At 38.1% G+C, this 21,581-nt stretch overlaps 1 protein-coding gene across 5 annotated transcripts in view; it reads right to left on the bottom strand.

Annotated features, from left to right (window-relative positions):
- Positions 1 to 21,581, bottom strand: part of NOX4 (NADPH oxidase 4) — a 305,572-nt gene that overhangs the window by 18,557 nt on the left and 265,434 nt on the right. For all 5 annotated transcript variants that reach the window (XM_039253696.1, XM_039253693.1, XM_039253694.1 and 2 more), the window contains 2 exons: positions 7,809 to 7,928; positions 5,175 to 5,283 (listed from right to left, as the gene is read on the bottom strand). In XM_039253696.1, the coding sequence (XP_039109627.1) occupies positions 5,175 to 5,283; positions 7,809 to 7,928 (229 nt within the window). The remainder of the gene's footprint in view (positions 1 to 5,174; positions 5,284 to 7,808; positions 7,929 to 21,581) is intronic.

The raw sequence follows: 21,581 nt of genomic DNA, 5'->3' as shown, positions 1-21,581 counted from the left end.
AATGGGCAGAAGATATGAACAAACACTTCTCCAAAGAGGATATCCAGATGGCCAACAGACACATGAAATGATGCTCAACAGATACCACCTCATGCCAGTCAGAGTGGCTAAAAGGAGCAAATCAGAGAACTCTAGATGCTGGCGAGGATGTGGAGAAACGGGCACCCTCCTACACTGTTGGCGGGAATGTAAACTGGTACAGCCCCTCTGGAAAACAGTGTGGAGGTTCCTCAGGAAACTAACAATAGAACTCCCCTATGACCCAGCAATAGCACTGCTAGGAATTTACCCAAAGGATACAGAAATGCTGAGGCATAGGAGCACATGTACCCCAATGTTCATAGCAGCACTCTCCACAATAGCCAAAACATGGAAAGAGCCTAAGTGTCCATCAACAGATGAATGGATCAAGAAGATGTGGCTTATCTATACCATGGAATACTACATGGCAATGAGAAACAATGAAATCTGGCCATGTGTAGCAACATGGATGGACCTTGAGGGTGTTATTCTTAGCAAAGTAAGTAAGTCATTCTCTTGAACGCTGAGAAACAAACTGAGGACTGATGGATGTGGGGGGGAGGGGAGATGGGCATGGAGGAGGGCACTTGTGGGGATGAGCACTGGGTGTTATATGGAAACCAATTTGACAATAAACCATTTGTAAAAAAAAAAAAAAAGAAATGATGCTCAACATCCCTCCTCATCAGGGAAATACAAATCAAAACCACACTGAGATACCACTTCATCCCAGTCAGAGTGGCTAAAATGAGCAAATCAGAGGACTCTAGATGCTGGTGAGGAAGTGGAGAAACGGGCACCCTCCTACACTGTTGGTGGGAATGTAAACTGGTACAGCCCCTATGAAAAACAATGTGGAGGTTCCTTAAAAAGTTAACAACAGAACTCCCCTATGACCCAGCAATAACACTCCTAGGAATTTACCAAAGGATACAGGAGTGCTGATGCATAGGGGCACATGTACCCTGATGTTCATAGCAGCACTCTCAACAATAGCCAAAACATGGAAAGAGCCTAAGTGTCCATCAACTGATGAATGGATCAAGAAGACATGGTTTATCTATACAATGGAATACTACAAAGCAATGAGAAAGAATGAAATCTGGCCATTTGTAGCAAAGTGGATGGAACTCGAGGGTGTTATGCTGAGTGAAATAAGTCACGCAGAGAAGGACAGATACCATATGTTTGCACGTATAGGAGGATCAGGAGGAACTTAACGGAGGACCATGGGGAAGAAGAAGGGGAAAAATAGTGGGGAAGAGGGAGGGAGGTAAACCATGAGAGACCTTGAATGCTGAGAACAAACTGAGGGCTGATAAGGGTGAGGGAGAGGGGAAGGAGGGTGATGGGCATGGAGGAGGACACTTGGGATGAGCACTGGGTGCTATATGGAAACCAACTTGACAATAAACTATTAAAAAAGAAAAAGAAGAAAGTCAGTCTTGAGGATCAACCCAGGAAAAAATACAAATCTAAGAGTGGTGATTTTGCTCTTCTTGAAAGTTTTTACTCCTTCAGCCTCAAAGACAAAACTCTCTCATGGTTTTCCTACTATCTCACTGGCCAGTCTGACCAATCTCACTTGTTGGCTGTTACTCATCTTCTGTGCCTCCAGAAGCTGCAGTATCCCAGAGCTTGATGTTTTCACACACATGTCCAAGATCTACACTTAGATCAGTCTGGCTCAAGTCCTTTCAAAGGCTTCTCATCCCTCCCTTTTTCCCCTCCTGATTCAGCAGGTCCCTCGTGGGTACCAGGCATCTGTACTTTTTTCCCAATAGTGGTAAAATATACATGCTTGTTCTTAAGTGTACAGTTCAGCGGCACTAAATACATTCACACTGCTGTGCAGCCACCACCACCGTCCGTCTCTTGAACCAGATCATCTTTCTAAACCGAAACTCCATGCCCATCAAACAATAACCCTCGATTCATGTTCACTGAGTCCCTGGCAACCACCCTTCTACTTTCCATGTCAATGAACAAGGTATCTACGTACCTCATATAAATAGATTGTATAATATTTGTCCTTTTACGTCTGATTTAATTCGTTTAGCGTAATATTTTCAAGGTTCATCCACACTGCATTTCTCAGAATTTCATTCTTTTTTTTAAGAAATATTATTCCCTTCAACTATACACCACATTTTCTTTATCATCACCAGGGGTTTGGGTTGTTTGGCTATGGTGAATAATGGTGCTATGATCACTGGTGTACAAATAACTGTTCAAATCCTTGCTTTCAGTTCTTTTGAGTATATCTCCAGAAGCCATCTATTTTTTGCATCAAATCCAAAGACCTTATGTAATACACTTCTTCCCCAAAAAAGCATACACACCAGCTCTCTGACTGCTTCTCTTACTATTTTCTCCCTTTCTTACTTTGCTTTGCCCATATAGATTTCTTTCATCTTCTTCCCAAACTACCAAGCATACCATTGCATCAGAGCCCTAGCCTATGGAGTCGGATCCCTTTTTCCCCATGATTTCTGCCTTTTCTGCTCATTCACTTCACAAAAGGCTCTGCTAAAATACTTTTTTGGGGGTTGAATTCCCAATTACACAATAATCAGCATGTCCTCTATGGTTTACTCTCCCATTGCTTTATCCCACTTCCTTTTCTTCTTTGTCCTAATCAGAATCAGACATCCTATTTATTTATTAGTTTGCTGTCTATCTTTCCTACTTAGGATGTAAATTGTATGAGATCAAAAACTTGTTTTTATTTTGCTCTCCAATGTAGCTCCAGGTCCTAGAATAGTTTGTGATTCATCGCAGGCAGTGAGTGATTATTTGATGAGTGACAGAAAGACAAGAGTGAATAAATGAATATCTGCATACAAAGACATGTATGATATTCATTGCAGTGTTCTTTGTAATAAAAAAAATCCATCATTAAGGGATGGTTAAATAAAGTACTAAGTATTCTATACTACAAAATACTCTATAGCAGTAAAAATAATGAGGTAACTCTATTATGTACTATTATTAAAAATGTTCAAGATGTAGTGATAAGTTTAAAATAAGCAATTCATAGAACAATGCAAATAGTATGGTAGAACTTATAGAACACTCATGAGTTACCTCTGGTTACACAGATTGGGTGAGGAAAATAGTAAGGGAGGATTTGGTTTATCTGAATGATTTGACACTTTTCCAAAGAAGGCATATGGATCCCCAAGAGACATATGAAAAAATGCTCAACATCACTAATCATTGGGAAAATGCAAATCAAAATCACAATGAGACATCACCTCACATCTGTCAAAATGGCTAGTATTAAAAAAGAAGTACTAAGTGTCCGTGAGGATGTGGAGGATAAAGAATTCTCACGCACTGTTGGTGGCAATGCAACCACTGTGGAAAACAGTAGGAGATGTGCCTCAAAATATTAAAAATGGAAATACCATATGATCCAGTAATTCCACTACTGGGTAATTTACCCAAATAAAGTTAAAACACTAACTTGAAAAGATATATGCACCTGTATGTTTATTGCAGCATTATTTGCAAGGCAAATTATAGAAGCAACTTAAGTATTTTCTGATACATGAATAGAATGACCATATATATATATGCATACAAACACATACACACACACACACACACACACACACACACAGAGAAATAAGTGAGAAATATATATATGCATATATATCATGAGAAATAAATCTTGTCATTTGCAACAACACGGATTGACCTAGAGGGTATTATGCTAAGTGAATTAAATCAGAGAAAGACACATACCATATGATTTCACTTCTATGTAGAATCTAAAAAACAGAACAAGTAGGGTGCCCGGGGATCTCAGTCAGTGAAGTGTCCAACTTTGGCTCAGGTCATGATCTCGTGGTTCACGAGTTCGAGCCCTGCATCAGGCTCTGTGCTGACAGCTCAGAGCCTGGAGTCCGCTTCGGATTCTGTGTCTCCCCCTCTCTCTTTTTCCCCCACTCCCCACTCATACTCTGTCTCTGTCTCTCTCAAAAATAAATAAACATTAAAAAAATTTAAAAACACGGGGCACCTGGGTGGCTCAGTTGGTTGAGTATCCGACTTCGGCTCAGGTCATGATCTCACTCATGGGTTCGAGCCCCGCATCAGGCTCTCTGCTGACAGCACAGAGCCTGCTTCCTGCTTCAGATTCTATGTCTCCCCCTCTCTCTCTGTCCCATCCCTGCTTATGCATGCTCTGTCTCGCTCTCAAAATAAATAAACATTAAAATTAAAAAAAGCAAAACAAACATACAGAAATAGGCTCATAAATAGAAAAAACTGAGGGTAGCCAAAGGGAAGGGGTGGTGGTGGTATAGGTGAAACAGGTGAAAAGGATTGCAAGGTACAAGCTACCAGTTATAAAGATAGAAATTACAGCACAGGGAAGCTAGACAATAGTTTATAATAACTTTTTATGGTGACCGATTATGACTACATGTATTGTGGTGAGTGGTTTGTAATGTATAACTGTTGAATCACTATGCTATACACCTGAAACTAATATAACACCGTATGTCAACTATCCTACAATTAAAAGGAAAAAAGAAAACATCTGTAGCAAAAATGCATATGTGTATTACTTGTATAATTTGGAAAAATTAAGATATATCTATCAATAGATAAATGAAACTTTACATGTAGGATAGATGAAGAAGGCCTGAAATAAAACTTAAGAATTTGGGATTTTTGACATTTTGCCTAGTGTGCAAAAAGTTTGGTGATGGTCCATTTGGAATATTAAAGGTGGAAATAAGAGAGATCAGAGCTAACAGAACGAAGGACGGGAAGTACAGTAGCAACTGTCTGCTGATGTGGCTCTCTATCTGCTTTCCTTCACCACCGCACAGGCATACCTCACCTGCCAGAAACCTATATTTCCAGGTGAAAAAATTCTACATTAAAACACAGATATGAGCATTTGTGTGTTAAAATATACCATAGATATATACGCATACTCTCAGATACCAACATCTGAAAATACGTGTACTAAATTATTAATATGCTTTTTCTGTGCTTTTAAGTTTGAGAAATTTTCCCCCTTCTTTCCACTTATCTGCATATTTCCTGGTTTATTCTGTAACAAGCATTTATTATTTTTGTCAAGTAGATTTTTTTAATGAAAATAAATGCCCAAGTAATAACAAATGGAATTTTACCTTGTTATGTAACACACAGAGTAAGTCTGCAAACCAACGGAAGGAATCGATGTCTCTGCACACCCAAATAAAATACAGTCTTCTGAGCTTGTATGGTTCCCAGTCATCCCTTTAAAATTAAAAGAATGGGGCAGGGATTAGGATGGCAAAAAAAAAAAACAAAAAACAAAAATTAGGATGGTAAAAAAGAAAGAAAATTAAGAATCCCTGTATCTTTGAAAATTTGCTTTTCATTAGTAACCAAGTAGCCCACAGAAAAACCAGTCATTTACATTTTATCATCTGTCATAGACTTACTACAGCTCTCAAATGAATTTAAATGCAACATACCGACTCAGAGGAATGGTACACTCCATGAATTTAAGTGTTTATATGTGTGAATATTATATGCAGATCACCCATTTCTAGTTGAAGGCAATAAACTAAACTCCTGGACCAGAATAATATGAGCCCTGCATCCCAGAAAAAATGTTCTCTATTTTCTGTGAATTCTATCACTCAGCAGGACTCCACTGCTCATCAGTCGTGCCCTGACCTCCAGGCAAAATGAGCCAAAACCATTCCAGAAAGTTGGTTGTTTATCCCCTTCTTAATAATCGTTAAAGAAAGAGATGTAACAGCCACCTACTATGTAATGCATTCCAGTAACTCATAACTCCATGTCTGGATTCCTATTTATAATTATGAAGTCAGCTTGAGGTTAAGAAAATATTTTCTCCTTTTCTTAACTTTAAGTGCCCAAATAACTTGCAGTATGTTTTCAGAAGCAAATGATTTCTGGCTTGGAATATGGTTATTTTTCTAAGAACTTCCGAAAAGTCTCAAATTTGTAACAAGTATTTAAAATTGAATATCATTCAAACAGATCATTTCAACTTTATTATTCCTTCTTTTAGTACTCTATAAAAGACTTCTAATGCAAATGGCATCTTCTTGAAAAGTGAATGGAATACATTTGAGAATAATTTTTTATTATTATGTTTGTGTCTTCATGAAAATTAATATTAATTAATTTTTGCTTATAGCCTTAGAACTAAAATAACTGAAAAAGTATTATCTAGGTAAGAAGTCTTATATTTGAAATTTTTATTCTTTTTTTTTAATGTTTTATTTATTTCTAGGAGAGAGAGAGAGACAGCGTGAGCAGGGGAGGGTCAGAGAGAGAGGGAGTCACAGGCTGAAACAGGCTCCAGGCTCTGAGCTGGCAGTCAGCACAGAGCCCGACGCGGGGCTCAAACCCACAAACTGCGAGATCATGACCCAAGCGAAAGTCGGATGCTTAACCGACTAAGCCACCCAGGCGCCCCTGAAATTTTTATTCTTTAGTCTGTTATAAATTTGCTGAGGAATAGGCCAAGGCATCGTGTGCTCATTTGTTAACTCCTGAGAAAACCTTTTGCTCCCCACCCTTATACAATAATCCTGGCCCTTTATTTCTATATCTCATTGTTCTCTCTTCTTTTTACCATAATTCTAATATTTTCTAAAATGATATTATTTATGAATTTCTCACTGGTTTATTTTTTACCTGCTGCATCTGAATGGAAGCTTTTTAAGGGCAAGGACTCTGTTTCAATCATTACTTTATTACCAGTCCCTATGAGATGGATTGGCATGGAGGTACCCTAAAATATTTATTGACAGAATGGATGAAGAGTGCCACTTAGCACTTATGAGGAAGTAGAGAAATGAAGGTTGGTGGAATGATTTTAAAAAGACAGAGGAACGGAGCACCTGGGTGGCTCTGTCAGTTAAGCTTCTGACTCATTGTCTGGGCTCAGGTCATGATCTCACAGATCGTGAGATGGAGCCCCACATCATGCTCTATGTGCTGATAGTGCAGAGCCTGTCTCGGATTCTCTCTCTCCCTCTCTGACACTCCCCTGTTCACTCGCTGTCTCTCAAAATAAATAAACATATTAAAAAATAATTTTAAAAAATGACAGATGAATGCCTAATTGTGATACTTTATAAGACAGTGTGCTGAAAGCCACAGACCACAGAGTGAGAAACAATGAATTATTTCCTTCATCAATCAGTAAATGGAGTCCCATGAACAAGTACAGTAGTGCCTCCTTATCTGTGGTTTCACTTTCTGCGGTTTCCGTTACCCACGGTCGCCCATGGCAAGGAAGTAGATAATCACTGCTCCATCTGATATATTGGCGGAGGTCAACAGCACATAATGCTTACATCATTCACCTTGCTTCATCTCACCACCTAGGCACTTTATTGTCTCACCTCATCACAAGAAGAATGGTGACTACATCACAATAAAGTATTTTGAGAGAGAGACAACACACTCATAAAACTTTCATCACAGTATATTATAATTTTCCTATTTTTATTATTAGTTATTATTGTTGATCCCTTATTGTGCATAAATGGTAAGTTAAACTTTATCATGGGTATGTATGTATGTATAGAAAAAAGCATAGTATATGTAGGGTTTAGTACTATCATAATAATACCAATTCAGGCATTCACTGGGGATCTTGGAATGTATTCTGTGTGCACAAGAAAGAGGACCACTATAGACAAATTCTATGAGGGATTACCTCATACTAAAAGGGAGATGTTTGAAATATTGATAGTTCTCTATTTGAACTAATAAAATGGATCAAAATGACATACAGCAGGGTGTTGAGTATTGATGCAAACGGAGTCACTCCAATGCCTCCAGCCACACAGAGGCTAACCTCATAGTTCAAGGATTCCTCAAATGGACTTCCAAATGGGCCATCAATGTACAGCCTGTGGAGAAGGCAGACAAAGGTGGGAAAAATGAAAAGAAGTTAAGTTAATCCCCTGTAGTATGTAGCAAACATTCTGAATCCAATTTCTAGGCTGTGTATGGCTCAGGCCTTATTTCATCATTTCTCATTACTGATAAACCTAAAGGAGCATGAAATGTTGTGTACAAACTCTCAATATTAAAACAAGTATATCTGTTTCTAAGCCTTTCATTTTTGAGGCAAACATTAATTAAAAGTATAGAGAAGTGTTTATAGGATCATAACAGATAGCTAAGGACAAGTTAAAGCTCTGATCATATTAGTATATTTGATTAAGTCAAAATATTAATTGCTTTACCAGTCTAAATTCAGTAAATAATGTTCTCTTCAATGGCAAAGTCAGTAGTAGAAATATTTACTGAAACATTTACTATGTGAACAGGAAAGTAATAGAAGAAAATAAAAGAAACTGTTTCTCCTCTTGCCCTATTGAGGTTTATTAGTATAGAAATAACTTGAAAACAATCTCAAAGGAATCTCCACATACTTGGGATTGTATATCCAAGCAAGTAAGTGTGTGTGTGTGTGTGTGTGCGCGCGTGTGAAATCCTTAACTTCAATAAAACTTGCTAATTGTTCACTTAATATTTTTCTTCCATTATTTCTTAATAACAAAACATTAATTTATTAACAGAAGCAAATTGGCCAGCTGAAACACTACATTCCTAAAATCCACTGCATTTATTTTGACTGTGTGACTATGAACTTGTTAATGTAATGTAAATGGAAGTACAATTGGAAAAATTGGAAGGTTCCATGAAGGAAGCAGTCTCAGTTGAAAGTTACATCTCTTTATTCCTCTCTTTTCTTTTTTTCTTTCTTAGTATCTAAAATGGTGACTTGATACTTGTCTTTGATAGCTGTAGAATTAATATAGCCTCTATAGACTACCTTGTTCTAGGCATTTTAAGGTTAAAGATATGTTAAAGGCACTCCCATTTTAATGTTCCTTTTTCTATTATAGAAAAAAACTTTGCTAAAATAACTGTCCTCCAAAGTATATTTATGTTATCAGCCTTATGGTATAGAAACCTTTTATTGTAAGGAACGGCTGTAACAGTAGATCACTTAATATTAAGCATCTGTGGACTTACTGGTTAAATGTTAAATGAATTAATGAATGGACAGTCTTTGGACCTCTGAGCTCTATGAGATGTAGTCTAAGTTGTGTACCACTAGCCATTGTCAAGACTTGGTTTCCTTTCCTCCTGGGTACTTATATACTTCTTGGAATTTTTGTGGTTATATTGAGGCATATGTCTAATTCTGACTGCTGGGCTATGAGTAGAGGCAACACTTCCTACTTCCAGAATAAGCCAGAGAAAAGTGCTGTCCCTTCCATGAGAACTAAAAGCCATGAGTTGAACCAGAAGACAAGAGCCAAGTGAAGCCTTGACTTATCACTTGAAGCAGTTGTTCTGGACCCACTGACCCACAAAAGTCACTTCATGAGTGAGAAATAAGTCTGTATTGTGTCCTATCACATTTTCAGAATATTTCAAGGTTGATTAGTTACTATAGCAGAGCTTAGATCATCATGACCACCACATATACAGTTTGTATTTAAACCCTCAAAGGAATTTGCAAGAGTACAGCTTTAAAAAATATTGTATCTAATAAAAAAAGCTACTTATTGTACCTCAAGGACCAATAACCAAAATTTGAATGTTTAAGGTAGTGTTCTAAACAGAAGAAATTCAGAAAATATTGATAGATCATATGCACACAATATACCTAATTCTTATTACGTCCATCTTACTCATACTTTACAAGTTATTCACTCAACAAACATGCACTGTGTGCCAACTGTCCTGTGATACCATTTTGGACTCAAAGATAAAATTGACACCATGACATCAAAAATGACTTTACTAGAGGGGTACCTGGGTGGCTCAGTCCACTGAACATCCAACTTTGGCTCCGTTCATGATCTTAGGGCTGTGGGTTCGAGCCCTGCATTGGGCTCTGTGCTGACAGCTCAGAGCCGGGAGCCTGCTTCAGTTTCTGTGTCTCCCTCTCTCTCTGGCCCTTCTCCACTCATGCTCTGTCTTTCTCAAAAAATAAATAAACATGTTTTTATATTTTTTATAAAATGACATTACTGGAGTTTTTGCATCTTCATATGAAAATAACATTAAATGGACTGGAGGATGAAAGAATTACTACAATGCTTTGATCTTTTTATTTTTTTATTTAAAAAAATTTTTTTAACATTTATTTACTTTTGAGAGACAGAGAGACAGAGCATAAGTGGGGGAGGGGCAGAGAGAGAGGGAGACACAGAATCTGAAGCAAGCTCCAGGCTCTGAGCTGTCAGCACAGAGCCTGATGCGGGGCTTGAACTCACAAACCATGAGATCGTGACCTGAGCTGAAGTTGGATGCTTAGCCAACTGAGCCACCCAGGCACCCCTGCTTTGATCTTTTTAAAGATAAGACCTTCTAGGGGTGCCTGGGTTTCTCAGTCAGTTAAGCATCTAACTTTGGCTCGGGTCATGATCTCAAGGTTTGTGAGTTCAAGCCCCACGTTGGGCTCTGTCCTTACAGCTTAGAGCCTGGAGCCTGCTTCAGATTCTGTCTCTCCCTCTCTCTGCCCCTCCACTACTCACATTCTGGCTCTCTCTGAATAAACGTTAAAGTGAATAAATGTTAAAGTGGATAAATACTAAAAATGAAAAAAACATTACAGATTTTTTTCAAAAAAAATTTTAAATTTAAGATCTTTAAAAACATCAGTACATGTGCCCCTATGCATCAGCACTCGTGTACCCCTTGGGTAAATTCTTAGGTGCAATTGCTGGGTCATATGGGAGTTCTATTGTTAATTTCATAGCAGCACTCTCAACAATAGCCAAAACATGGAAAGAGCCTAAGTGTCCATCAACGGACGAGTGGATCAAGAAGTTGTGGTTTATCTATATGATGGAATACTACATGGCAATGAGAAAGAATGAAATCTGGCATGTAGCAACATGTGTAGCAACATGGATGGAACTTGAGGGTGTTATGCTGTGCAAAATAAGTCGGGCAGAGAAGGACAGATACCATATGTTTGCACATATAGGTGGATTAGGAGGAACTTAATGGAGAGGGAGGAGAAGGGGAAAAATAGTTGGAGAGAGGGAGGGAGGCAAACCATGAGAGACTCTTGAATGCTGAGTACAAACTGAGGGCTGATGGGGGCTGGGGGAGAGGGGGAGGGGAAGATGGGCATGGAGGAGGGCACTTCTTGGGATGAGCACTGGGAATTATATGGAAACCAACTTGACAATAAACTATTTAAAAATTCAGTGATAAAACTGGCAGATGGTTTCAATATGTATTTGAAAAGCAGAATTTAGAACAGGATTCTTTATACTTGTCTAAATGTATTTAGCTCCTCAAGTGCAATGCTTTTATAAAGATATTTTCGCTAAACAGAAAAAGAACAACCTGCAAACAAAGCTACTAGAAGATATCTGAAAATTAAAGATCACTACATTATTGATATAAATCTCAAAATATCAGGGGCTCAAAAACAACATATGTGAATTCATTCTACCACTTCTCACTAAGTAAGCAAATCTAGAATATAAACACTAAATAAGAAAATCAGGCTCAAAAATAAATGCTTCCAACTGCAAAAACAGATCATTGCAAATCTCTACATCTACTTTAGAATCCACTACACCTATTCATTCTTTCATTGAACAAATGCTCTTATGCCATTGCAGTGTGACAGACAGTGTTTAAAGTGTCAGGGAAACACAGATGAACAAAGTAGAAAAACTCCCTGGCCCCTTGGTTCTTCGATTCTAGTGGGAAAGGAGTTAGCCCATAAATAAAGACACAAAAAGATATATAATATCACAGAGCATTAAGTGCATTTAAAAACAGGTAAAACATAATAATTACTGAAGCTAGGTGACTGTTACATAAAAATTCATTATACTGTTCTGTTTACTTTTATATATGCTTGAAATTTTGCACAGGGAGTTTATTGTTTTATCTTATTTTATTTTATTTTTGCATAGGCAGTTTAAAGGGATAGTAAGAGAAGGACTCTGTGCATATGGCAGTTGAACAGAGACCTAAATGAAATGAAAGCGCAAGATGCAAAAACATCTGGAAGAAGAATAATAGAGCAGGAATAACAAAGTATAAAAGATATGTATATATCTTTTGGCTGAAAGATATATTCACACCAGCTCAACCCTTCTAAGGAATTTTCAGCTCAGTTTCTTCACTTAATCTCCTGCTAATTTTACTTATGAATTTTTCTTTGTCAGGACTGATACTTTGGGCCAATCCCTGTCCTTTGTTCGTTCACAAAATTTTTAGCTCCTATCCTTTTTTTTTTTTTTTAAATGTTTTATTTATTTCTAGGAGAGAGAGAGAGACAGCGTGAGCAGGGGAGGGTCAGAGAGAGATGGAGTCACAGACTGAAACAGGCTCCAGGCTCTGAGCTGGCAGTCAGCCCAGTGCCCAACGCAGGGCTCGAACCCACGAACCACGAGATCATGACCTAAGTGAAAGTCGGACGCTTAACCAACTAAGCCACCCAGGCACCCCTTTTAGCTCCTATCCTATAAAAAACACTTTTCAGGCTCTGAAGATTACGGCAGTGAACAAAAGACAAACATCCTTGTCCTTGGAGATTACACCTTCTCTCAGGTGTAATTATCTAACATAGCCTTCATTTGCATATGCTTATTGAGTATCTTCTATGTGCAAAGTCCTAGAGATAGAAAAGTATATCTCCTGCCCTGAGCAGTTATGGTGCTGCCCACTTCTTTACTTGTGTCTGCTTCCTATAAGAAAAAACAGACTCAAGGACAGACATGTCATTTGACCAGCTAAGGATAAGAGCAGAATCATGAAAAACACCTCTTTTCGACTTGTCTGCTTTATAACCCACAACACCCTCCCCCACCTGATACACACCCATCCTACATGTTTGGTGTTCCAGAATAACTTTTGGCAAGAAGACAAGAATTCAGGGTTCTAGACATTTACTAGGGTTGGGGTCACAGGCCACATACATGTCCTCTCAAAACTGGATTTCCTTCACTGTAAAAAGGACCACTAAAATGTGGTGACACAGAAAAATCCTGGTCAAGAATTGTACAGGGCCACCAATATCAGAAAGACTTTTTGTTAATGGCATCAATAAACACCTGCAGTGCCCTGTCAGGCCAACTGTGAGGTCCAGTGTGACATGAGAAATGTATATGGGAATGTGGTGTGAAGGACCTTAGACAATCTGCTGGGGTTTTTTGTTCTTTTTTGTCATTGATTTTTTAAAAATTTAATTCCAGTATAGCTGATTACAGTGTTGTATGTTTCAGGTGTACATTATAGTGATTCAACAATTCTATACATTACTCAGTGCTCATCATAAGTGTACTCTTAATTCTCCTCTCCTATTTCACCCATGCTCCTACCCACCTCCCCTCTAGTAACTCTCAGTTTGTTCTCTATAAGAGTCTGTTTTTGGTTTTTCTCTCTCTTTTCTCCTTTGTTGCTTTGTTTTGTTTCTGCATGGTATTTGTCTTTCTCTGACTGACTTATTTCACTTAGCATTATACTCTCCAACTCTATCCATGTTGTTCCAAATGGTAAGATTTCATTCTTTTTAAAAAAATTTAATGTTTATTTAGTTTTGAGAAAGAGAGAGAAAGAGAGAGAGACACACAGAGAGAGAGAGACAGAGAGAGGGGGAGACACAAAATCTGAAGCAGGCTCCAGGCTCTGAGCAGTCAGTACAGAGCCCAATGTGGGGCTTGAACTCATGGACCATGAGGTCATGACTTGAGCCAAAGTCAGACACTCAACCAACTGAGCCACCCAGGAGCCCCAAGATTTCATTCCTTTTTATGGCTGAATAATATTCCATTGTATGTATATACCACTTCTTCTTTTCCACTCATCTATCAATGGACACTTGCGCTGCTTCCATAATTTGGCTATTGTAAATAATGCTGCAATAAACATAAATGGGGTGCCTGCATCCCTTTGAATTAGCATTCTTGTACTCTTTGGATAAATACCAGTAGTGTGATTACTGAATTGTAGGGTAGTTCTATTTCTAAATTTTTGAGTAATTGCCTTCCTGTTTCCCAGAGTGGCTGCACCAGTTTGCATTCTCACCAATAGCGCACTAGTATTCCTTTATCTCTACATCATCATCTTCACTTGTTTCTTGTGTTTTTTATTGTAGCCATTCTGACAGGTGTGAGTTGGTACATCATTGTACTTTTAGTTTACATTTCCCTGATGATGAGTAATGTTGACCATTTTTTCATGTGTCTGTTGGCCTGCTGTATATATTCTTTGGAAAAATGTCTATTCAGGTCTTCTGTCCATTTTTTAATTGGATTATTTGACTTTTGGGGTCTTGAGTTGTATCAGCTTTTTAAATATTTTGGATACTAACCCTTTATAGGATATGTTATTTACATAATCCTCCAATCAGTAGGTTGCCTTTTTGTTTCCTTCACACAAAAAAGCAGAAGCTTTTTATTTCAGTGTAGTCTCAATATTTTATTTTGCTTTTGTTTCCTTCGCCTCATGAGACATATCTAGAAAATGCCGCTACTGCCAATGTCACAAAAATTGCTGCCTATGCCCTCTTCTAGGATTTTTATGGCCTCACATTTATGTCTTTAATCCACTTTGAGTTTATTTTTGTATATGGTGTAACAAAGTGGTCCAGTGTCATGCATGTTGCTGTCCAGTTTTCTCAACACCAATTGTTGAAGAGACTATCTTTTCCCATAGTGTATTCTTTCCTTCTTAGTTAGTCAGAGAATAATTGACTATATAAGCATGGGTTTATTTCTGGGTTTTCTACTCTGTTCCACTGATCTATGTGTCTGTTTTATATCAGCACCATACTGTTTTGATTATTACAGTTTGTAATATAACTTGAAGTTTAGAATTGTGATACCTCCAATTTTGTTTTTCTTTTTCAAGATTGTTTTGGCTATTCAGGGTCTTTTGTGATTCCATAAATAATTTTAGGATTGTTTGTTCTAGCTCCATGAAGAATCCTGGTGTTATTTTGATAGGAATTGCATTGAATGTATAGACTGCTTTGGGCGGTATTTTAACAATATTTTAACAATATTTGGCCTTCCAATCCATGAGAATGGAATGTCTTTCCACTTCTTTGTGCCATCTTGAATTTATTTCATCAGTGTTTTATAGTTTTCAGAGTACAGGTTGTTTACCTCTTGGTTAGGCATATTTCTAGGTATCTTATTATTTTTGGTGCAATTGTAAATGGTATTGTTTTCTTAATGTCACTTTATACACTTCATTATTAGTATATGGGAATACAACAGATTTCTGTACATTGATTTTTGTATCTTGTGACTTTACTGAATTCATTTATTAGTTCTAGTATATTTTTGGTGGGGTCTTTGGGATTTTTCTATTTATAGTATCATGTCATCTGCAAATAGTGAAAGGTTTATTTCTTCCTTAACAATCTACGCCTTTTATTTCTTTTCACTGTCTGATTGCTGTGGCTAGGACTTCCAGTACTATGTTGAATAAAAGTGGTGAGAGTAAACATTCTTGTCTAATTCCTGACCTTAGAGGAAAAGCTCTCAGTTCTCCCACTGTGTATAATGTTCACTGTGGGTTTTTCACTGTGGCCGTTAGTATGTTAAGGTATGTTCCCTCTAGGCCTACTTCGTTGAGGGTTTTTTATCATGAATGAATGCTCTACTTTGTCAAATGCTTTTTCTGCATCTATTCAAATGATCGTATGGTTTTTATCTTTCTTATTGATGTGATGTATTATGTTGACTGATCTGCAAATATTGAACCATGCCTGAATCCCAGGATTCAGTGATTTTTTTAAATGTATTGTTGGATTCAGTTTGCTAGTATTTTGTTGAGGATTTTTCATTTATTTTCATCAGAGATATTGTCCTGTAGTTGTTTTTTATGGTGTCTTTATCTGGTTTTGATATCAGGGTAATGCTGATCTCACAAAATTAATATGATGTTTTCCTTCCTTTTCTATTTTTTGGAATAGTTTGAAAACAGGTATTAACTGCTCTGTAAATATTTTGTAGAATTTGCCTATGAAGCCATCTGATTCTGGACTTTTGTTTGCTGGGGTTTTTGATTATTGATTCAATGTCTTTGCTGGTCATAAGTCTGCTCAAATTTTCTATTTCTTCATGCTTTAGTTTTGATAAGTTATGCCATTTAAGCTGTGGTTTGGTACTGTTTTTCATTTGGGACAAATTTCTTTGTGTCCTCACATTGTCTAACTCTTTGTGTCTGTTTCTGTGTGTTAGATAAGTCAGCTGTGCCTCTTGTTTCTTGATGGTTCTTGATGACATCATGTAGAAGAGGTCCTCTAGAGGGGCACATGGGTGGCTCAGTTAGTTGAGCACCCAACTTCGGCTCAGGTCATGATCTCACAGTTCGTGGGTTTGAGCCCCACGTCAGGCTCTGTGCTGGCTGCCAGCTCAGAACCTGGAGCCTGCTTCAGATTCTGTAAATTCCCCTCTCTCTGACCCTCCTCTGCTCACTCTGTATCTCTCTCTCTCTCTCTCTCAGAAATAAATAAAAACATTTTTAAAAATTTAAAAGAAAAGAAGAAGAGGTCCTCTAGTGCCCTGCAGTGCAGTGTCTGGCAAAGGGAAGGTCTCCTAGGTGTGATGGTGTGCTCTGCTGTTGGGTGTTGGTCTTTTTCCTTCAGTCCAGTTTTCTGCAGGCTCCCTTTGGCTGTTTTGGGCAGTGTTTGATCCCTAGCTGGGTGGGACACGTTTTAACAAGGTGTGCAGTGGTATGCTTGCAAAATGACACCTGCTACCACTGTGTGATGAGTCCCTGAAAAACATGCAGGCTGCAAGATATGGTGAGGCCTGTGCAGGGCTTCTGGGGCATAGGCAATAGTACCAGGACTCAAGCAAGTGTTCCTGGGAAGAGAAGATTTGCTGAAGCACAAGGAGTGGAGCGTGGTGCAAGTTAGGCAGCAGAGCCTTATCAGTTCTTGCAAGTGGCTGTTGTCCATGCTGGGGGTGGGGTGTGGGTAGGGGAAGGAAACTGCACCGGCTAGCTCCTTTGTTCCTGGAGTCTTCTCATGATTGCTGATCTCTGGGTCACACTCTGAGATGAACAAATCACTCTCCCTCTTCTCATCCCAGCATTTTTCAAACTGCTGCTTCCACACTGTGTCTCTGCTGACTATGGTGCTTTCTCTTTAAGGGTGGGGACTCAGCTTCCTAAAGCCTTCCAGTTCTCACAGAGCTGAGCACACTGATTTGTAAAATTCCAGGCTTTATGTTCCACTGGATGTCAGAACTCATGAGATTGAGCCCCTTTTGCTTTCACAGCCCAATGTTATGGCGATTCATCCTCCCTGTTCATGAGTTAGCCAGTGTACAAGTCTGTTTCTCACCCTTCTCCACATCACTGGCTCCCTCCCCACTGTGGACGCTCAGGAGGGCCTGTATCTAGATTCCTTGGGTGTGCATGGGAAGTTGCGGCCCCTCCTACTGGGAGGGAAAGAGCCACCTGTGCCATGGGAACCTGAGTTTGGAAGAAAGAGAGAAAGGAGACTTTTGGTTACAGTTGGTCCACTGTCCAGGAAATGCAGAGTGATCTCCTGGGGTCATCTGCAGACTAATTCTGTCTGTTTCATCACTGGCATTGTCAGCAGCATCCGGGCCATTCTGCTCCCAAACCATGCCTTCACCCTTCCTACCTTCTGCATTGTGTCCTCTTCTCTATCTTTAGCTGTGGAGTTTGTTCTGCCAATCTTCCAGTCACTTCCTGTGTTATTGACACTGACGTGAATAAGTGTTATCTACAGCTGTATCCATGCGAGGAGATGGCTCAGGGTCCTCCTACTCTGCCTGTATCTTCCCAGCCTGTATCTTCTCTGTTTTTGTCTATTTGCTTGAAATGCGTAGTCACATAAGGAGAAACAACGTTTTGCTTCTTTGGGAGGAAAGATGAAGAATGAAATTACTGCTAATTTGGCAGCACCTGGGTTTTTGAGGGAGGCAGAAAGATAAACTACTGAAGTCATTTTTCATATATTTAATGTGATTAATGTGTAAAATTCATTGCCTTTAATTTATGAGCAGTGATTTTTCTCCCATGTTAGTACCTGCTCTTTAAAGGAATGCTATATTCCTATTATCATTATATATGTGACAAAATTACAGAAACTAAAGGCAACTCTCCAAAGTCTTAAAACAACGTAATAGAGGTGAGATCAACCTGACATATTTTTAAACTTCAGTTGATGACTAATAAAGTTCCATTATGAAGGACTGTGGATATGAGAGAATTCTAGGAAAAGGAGAGATCCTCTTTCCTGGACCATTCAAACATATATAAACATTTTTTTCAAAAATTCAGTAAGTTTTTCCCTTGTAAGTAGAATCCACTAATATGTTTAAAATTGATTTACTTGTTTTAACGTGTAATGTTAATTATCTGATACCAATTATATCACATCTCTTTTTCTCAATGGAAAAACCCATCAGCTGAAAATTGACCCAACTTATTAAAAAATAGAAGTACAACCAACACATTCTTGAAATCTTGTTCCTCAATACTTCCTATCACTTTCTTCAAAACAAACTGATATCATAAAAAAATGAAAATAGAACTTAGACAATCTGAGAATTTATAGAATTATCTTAACAAAGATGCCTATTAATTTAGGAAACTTGGAACACCTAGATGGCTCAGTCAGTTAAGCATCTGACTTGGGCTCAGGTTATGATCTCATGGTTTGTGAGTTCAAGACCTGCCTTGGGCTCTGTGCAGACAGCTCAGAGCCTGGAGCCTGCTTCAGGTTCTGTGTCTCTCTCTTTCTCTGCCCCTCCTGTGCTGATGCTTGCTCTCTCTCTCTCAAAAATAAATAAAAACACTTAAAAAATAGATACTGATTATACCAATATTTCCAGAAAGGAATTTCAAAGAACAATAATGTAAGGGGGAAAAGTATTTTGTAGTCAAATATATTTGGTAAATGTATTAACCAAATATATATATATATTTTTTGTTTATTTAAAAATTACTTAATTCAAAACTCCTCTAGGCCTTTCACATGCCAATTGTGCCTTATTAATCTCCAAGCAGGGGTAAACAATACTTTGTAAACATTATTTCACCATAAATTCTTTATCCATAAAATATCTACTAAGATTTCAGAGAATAGGCCACAAGTTAGAAAATGGAGAATCAAGACAAAGTATTCCTCTTTAACAGACTATTTCCCTTGCTAGGTTTCAGAAAGAATAACTCTCGGTACGATGAACATTGCCAATATTATTTTAAAGATTAAGTGTGGGGGGGAATTAAAGTGCCTTAATTTATTTAACATATAATAATGGAAGGTTTACTATGAGTAAAGCCCACTACTACCTGCTGCAGCAAAAAAATGAAAACCAAAAATAACGAAACAGAGAGATGTCTGTCCACAAGGTGGATGCAAGGCGGTAAGTGGCTGGGACAATGCACACAGTATAAAATGAAGTGCAATTTGAGAAGTTACGTATGTTATAAATCCATGTTACATATACACAATGCTTTGTACTCTTCACAAACACTTTATGAGGTAGCTATAGTATTCTTATACCCATGTAGCAAATGAGGACCCCAAGACCAGGAGAGGTGCCATGACCAATCTGAGATTCCACATGTCCAGACGAAGGTGGCGAAAGAGTAAAAGTGAGAAGGGACAGACCAGGGTCTAATCTATAAAGAGAACCTTCTAGGTTGTGCATCTCAGTCACAGATCTAAATACATCTTTCTGCTCAGAAATAAGATATGCTTCCATGATAGCCACTGGTCAAATGAGAGAATTATCTGGAACTAACTCTATGTGCAGGAAAGCAAGAGCACCATTGCTACACAGCTGCTTTGTCTGAGCGACCATGGGTTTCATCCTCCTGGTGATAAAAGTGAAAAGAATGCCTCTAGACACTTGCCAATGGTAGTCTTTCCATTGAGAGGAAGAGGAAACCATTGTCCTCAGCAAAACTACATGGGTCCAAATTCTGGAACTGTTCAGTGGTGTTTAGGTATTACAGCAACACACTCACAACTGTTTAAAAAACACTTTCATTGTGGAGGTTCCATCAAGGAATGATGTGCGGTTGGGGAGGGAGACTGAATGCAGGAACTCTTCCCTCCATCCACTCTATTTCTTAAACCTTTCTTTTTTACTTTCCATATGTTTGTCTCTCTATGCCACATTCTTGATAATTATTTCAGTTCTATTTAACAATTCATTTATTCTCTGTATGGCTGTGCTAATCTGCTGTTTGTGATATTGTATCTCTCATTTGTAGAGTCTCTTCTGACCCCTTTTCCAGGCTGCCTTGAGAAGTCTGATTGTCTTTTGTCTCTTAATCATTATTTTAATGTTCTGTTTTATCTTTTAGATATACTAAACATTTGTTTTAGACTTTGTGAATATAAGATTTCTACTAAAATATACTCCTGATGTTTTGTTTCCTCATTTTTTAAAAATATGAGCTCATGGTGCCTTGTACAGAGGAATCCTTTGGGGACTAAAACGTGTCTCCCAAAAGAGGATGTTCCTTTTCCTTTTCCAGACAACAGGAGGATGCCCTGAATCTAGAATCGTTCTAAATTTTTATCTCTGGGTTTATTGGGCTACATACATATTATGATTTCACTGTTTCAATCCAAGTGAGATAGAGTATATGGTTACTAAATATTGGGGGAGAATTTTTTTTTCATTCTTCTCAGAGCCAAGGACAAAGTAAGTCAATTACCTCCACGATCCCCTTCTGCATATTAGGCTATTTAAACTCTACTTAATCCGCTAAGGATGGTGCACCTGAGGGTTCTAAGCCATTTGCAGGGGTCTCTGAGCCACTCTCCTACCGTCCTCAGGGTCCAGACCTTATCTCTTATCCACCAACATACAGCCCATTGAAACTAGCTCTAAACATTGGGGGATAGATAGATACATTGGTAAGAGCAAATATGAGCTCAAGCACTCATTTCACTTACTAGTCTTGATATTAACTTCTTATTGTTTATGACCCAGAGCAATGGTATTTATTCATGTCCTACCATCTCAAACATGCATTAAAACTCTTAGCGTGTGTGTGTGTGTGTGTGTGTGTGTGTGTGCGTGTGTTAGGAAACATTTTTAGATTTTTTTGTATCATTTTGTATCATAGTAAGATTATTATCTAGTATGCTGTATTGTCTAGTATGCTATATTTATTTTCCACTCTTAAGTATACACATACACACACACACATGTAGATGAATTCTTACTATTAAACTTAGTTCCTACAGAAAATTAAAGAGAAATTTTTTTCCCTTTTTATTTTGTTTTATGTGTTGGCTAATGTAGGCTTGATCTGCTAGCATGCAACTTGGAACTTCTATTCATATGCAAAAAGACAGCTAAAATAACATTAAAGAAAAGCCACCAAACTGTTCAACTGTTCAAACACTAGTACTTAACTGAAAACATGAATTACAAGCTGACCAATCCCTACTAAATTTTCAAGTGTAACATCTAGCCAAATTTCACACCCCACTCCAACATATATTTAAACACAGCTGTAAGCCTTACTATAATAAAATTTCTTCTGAAGGCTTTTAG

The sequence above is a fragment of the Hyaena hyaena genome, unplaced genomic scaffold, assembly GCF_003009895.1.
Source record: "Hyaena hyaena isolate Hyena2069 unplaced genomic scaffold, ASM300989v1 scaffold_462, whole genome shotgun sequence".
In the NCBI taxonomy this organism is placed as follows: Eukaryota; Metazoa; Chordata; class Mammalia; order Carnivora; family Hyaenidae; genus Hyaena; species Hyaena hyaena.
Note: the sequence above shows the minus strand (reverse complement) of the source record. Positions and strands in the feature narration are given on the sequence as shown.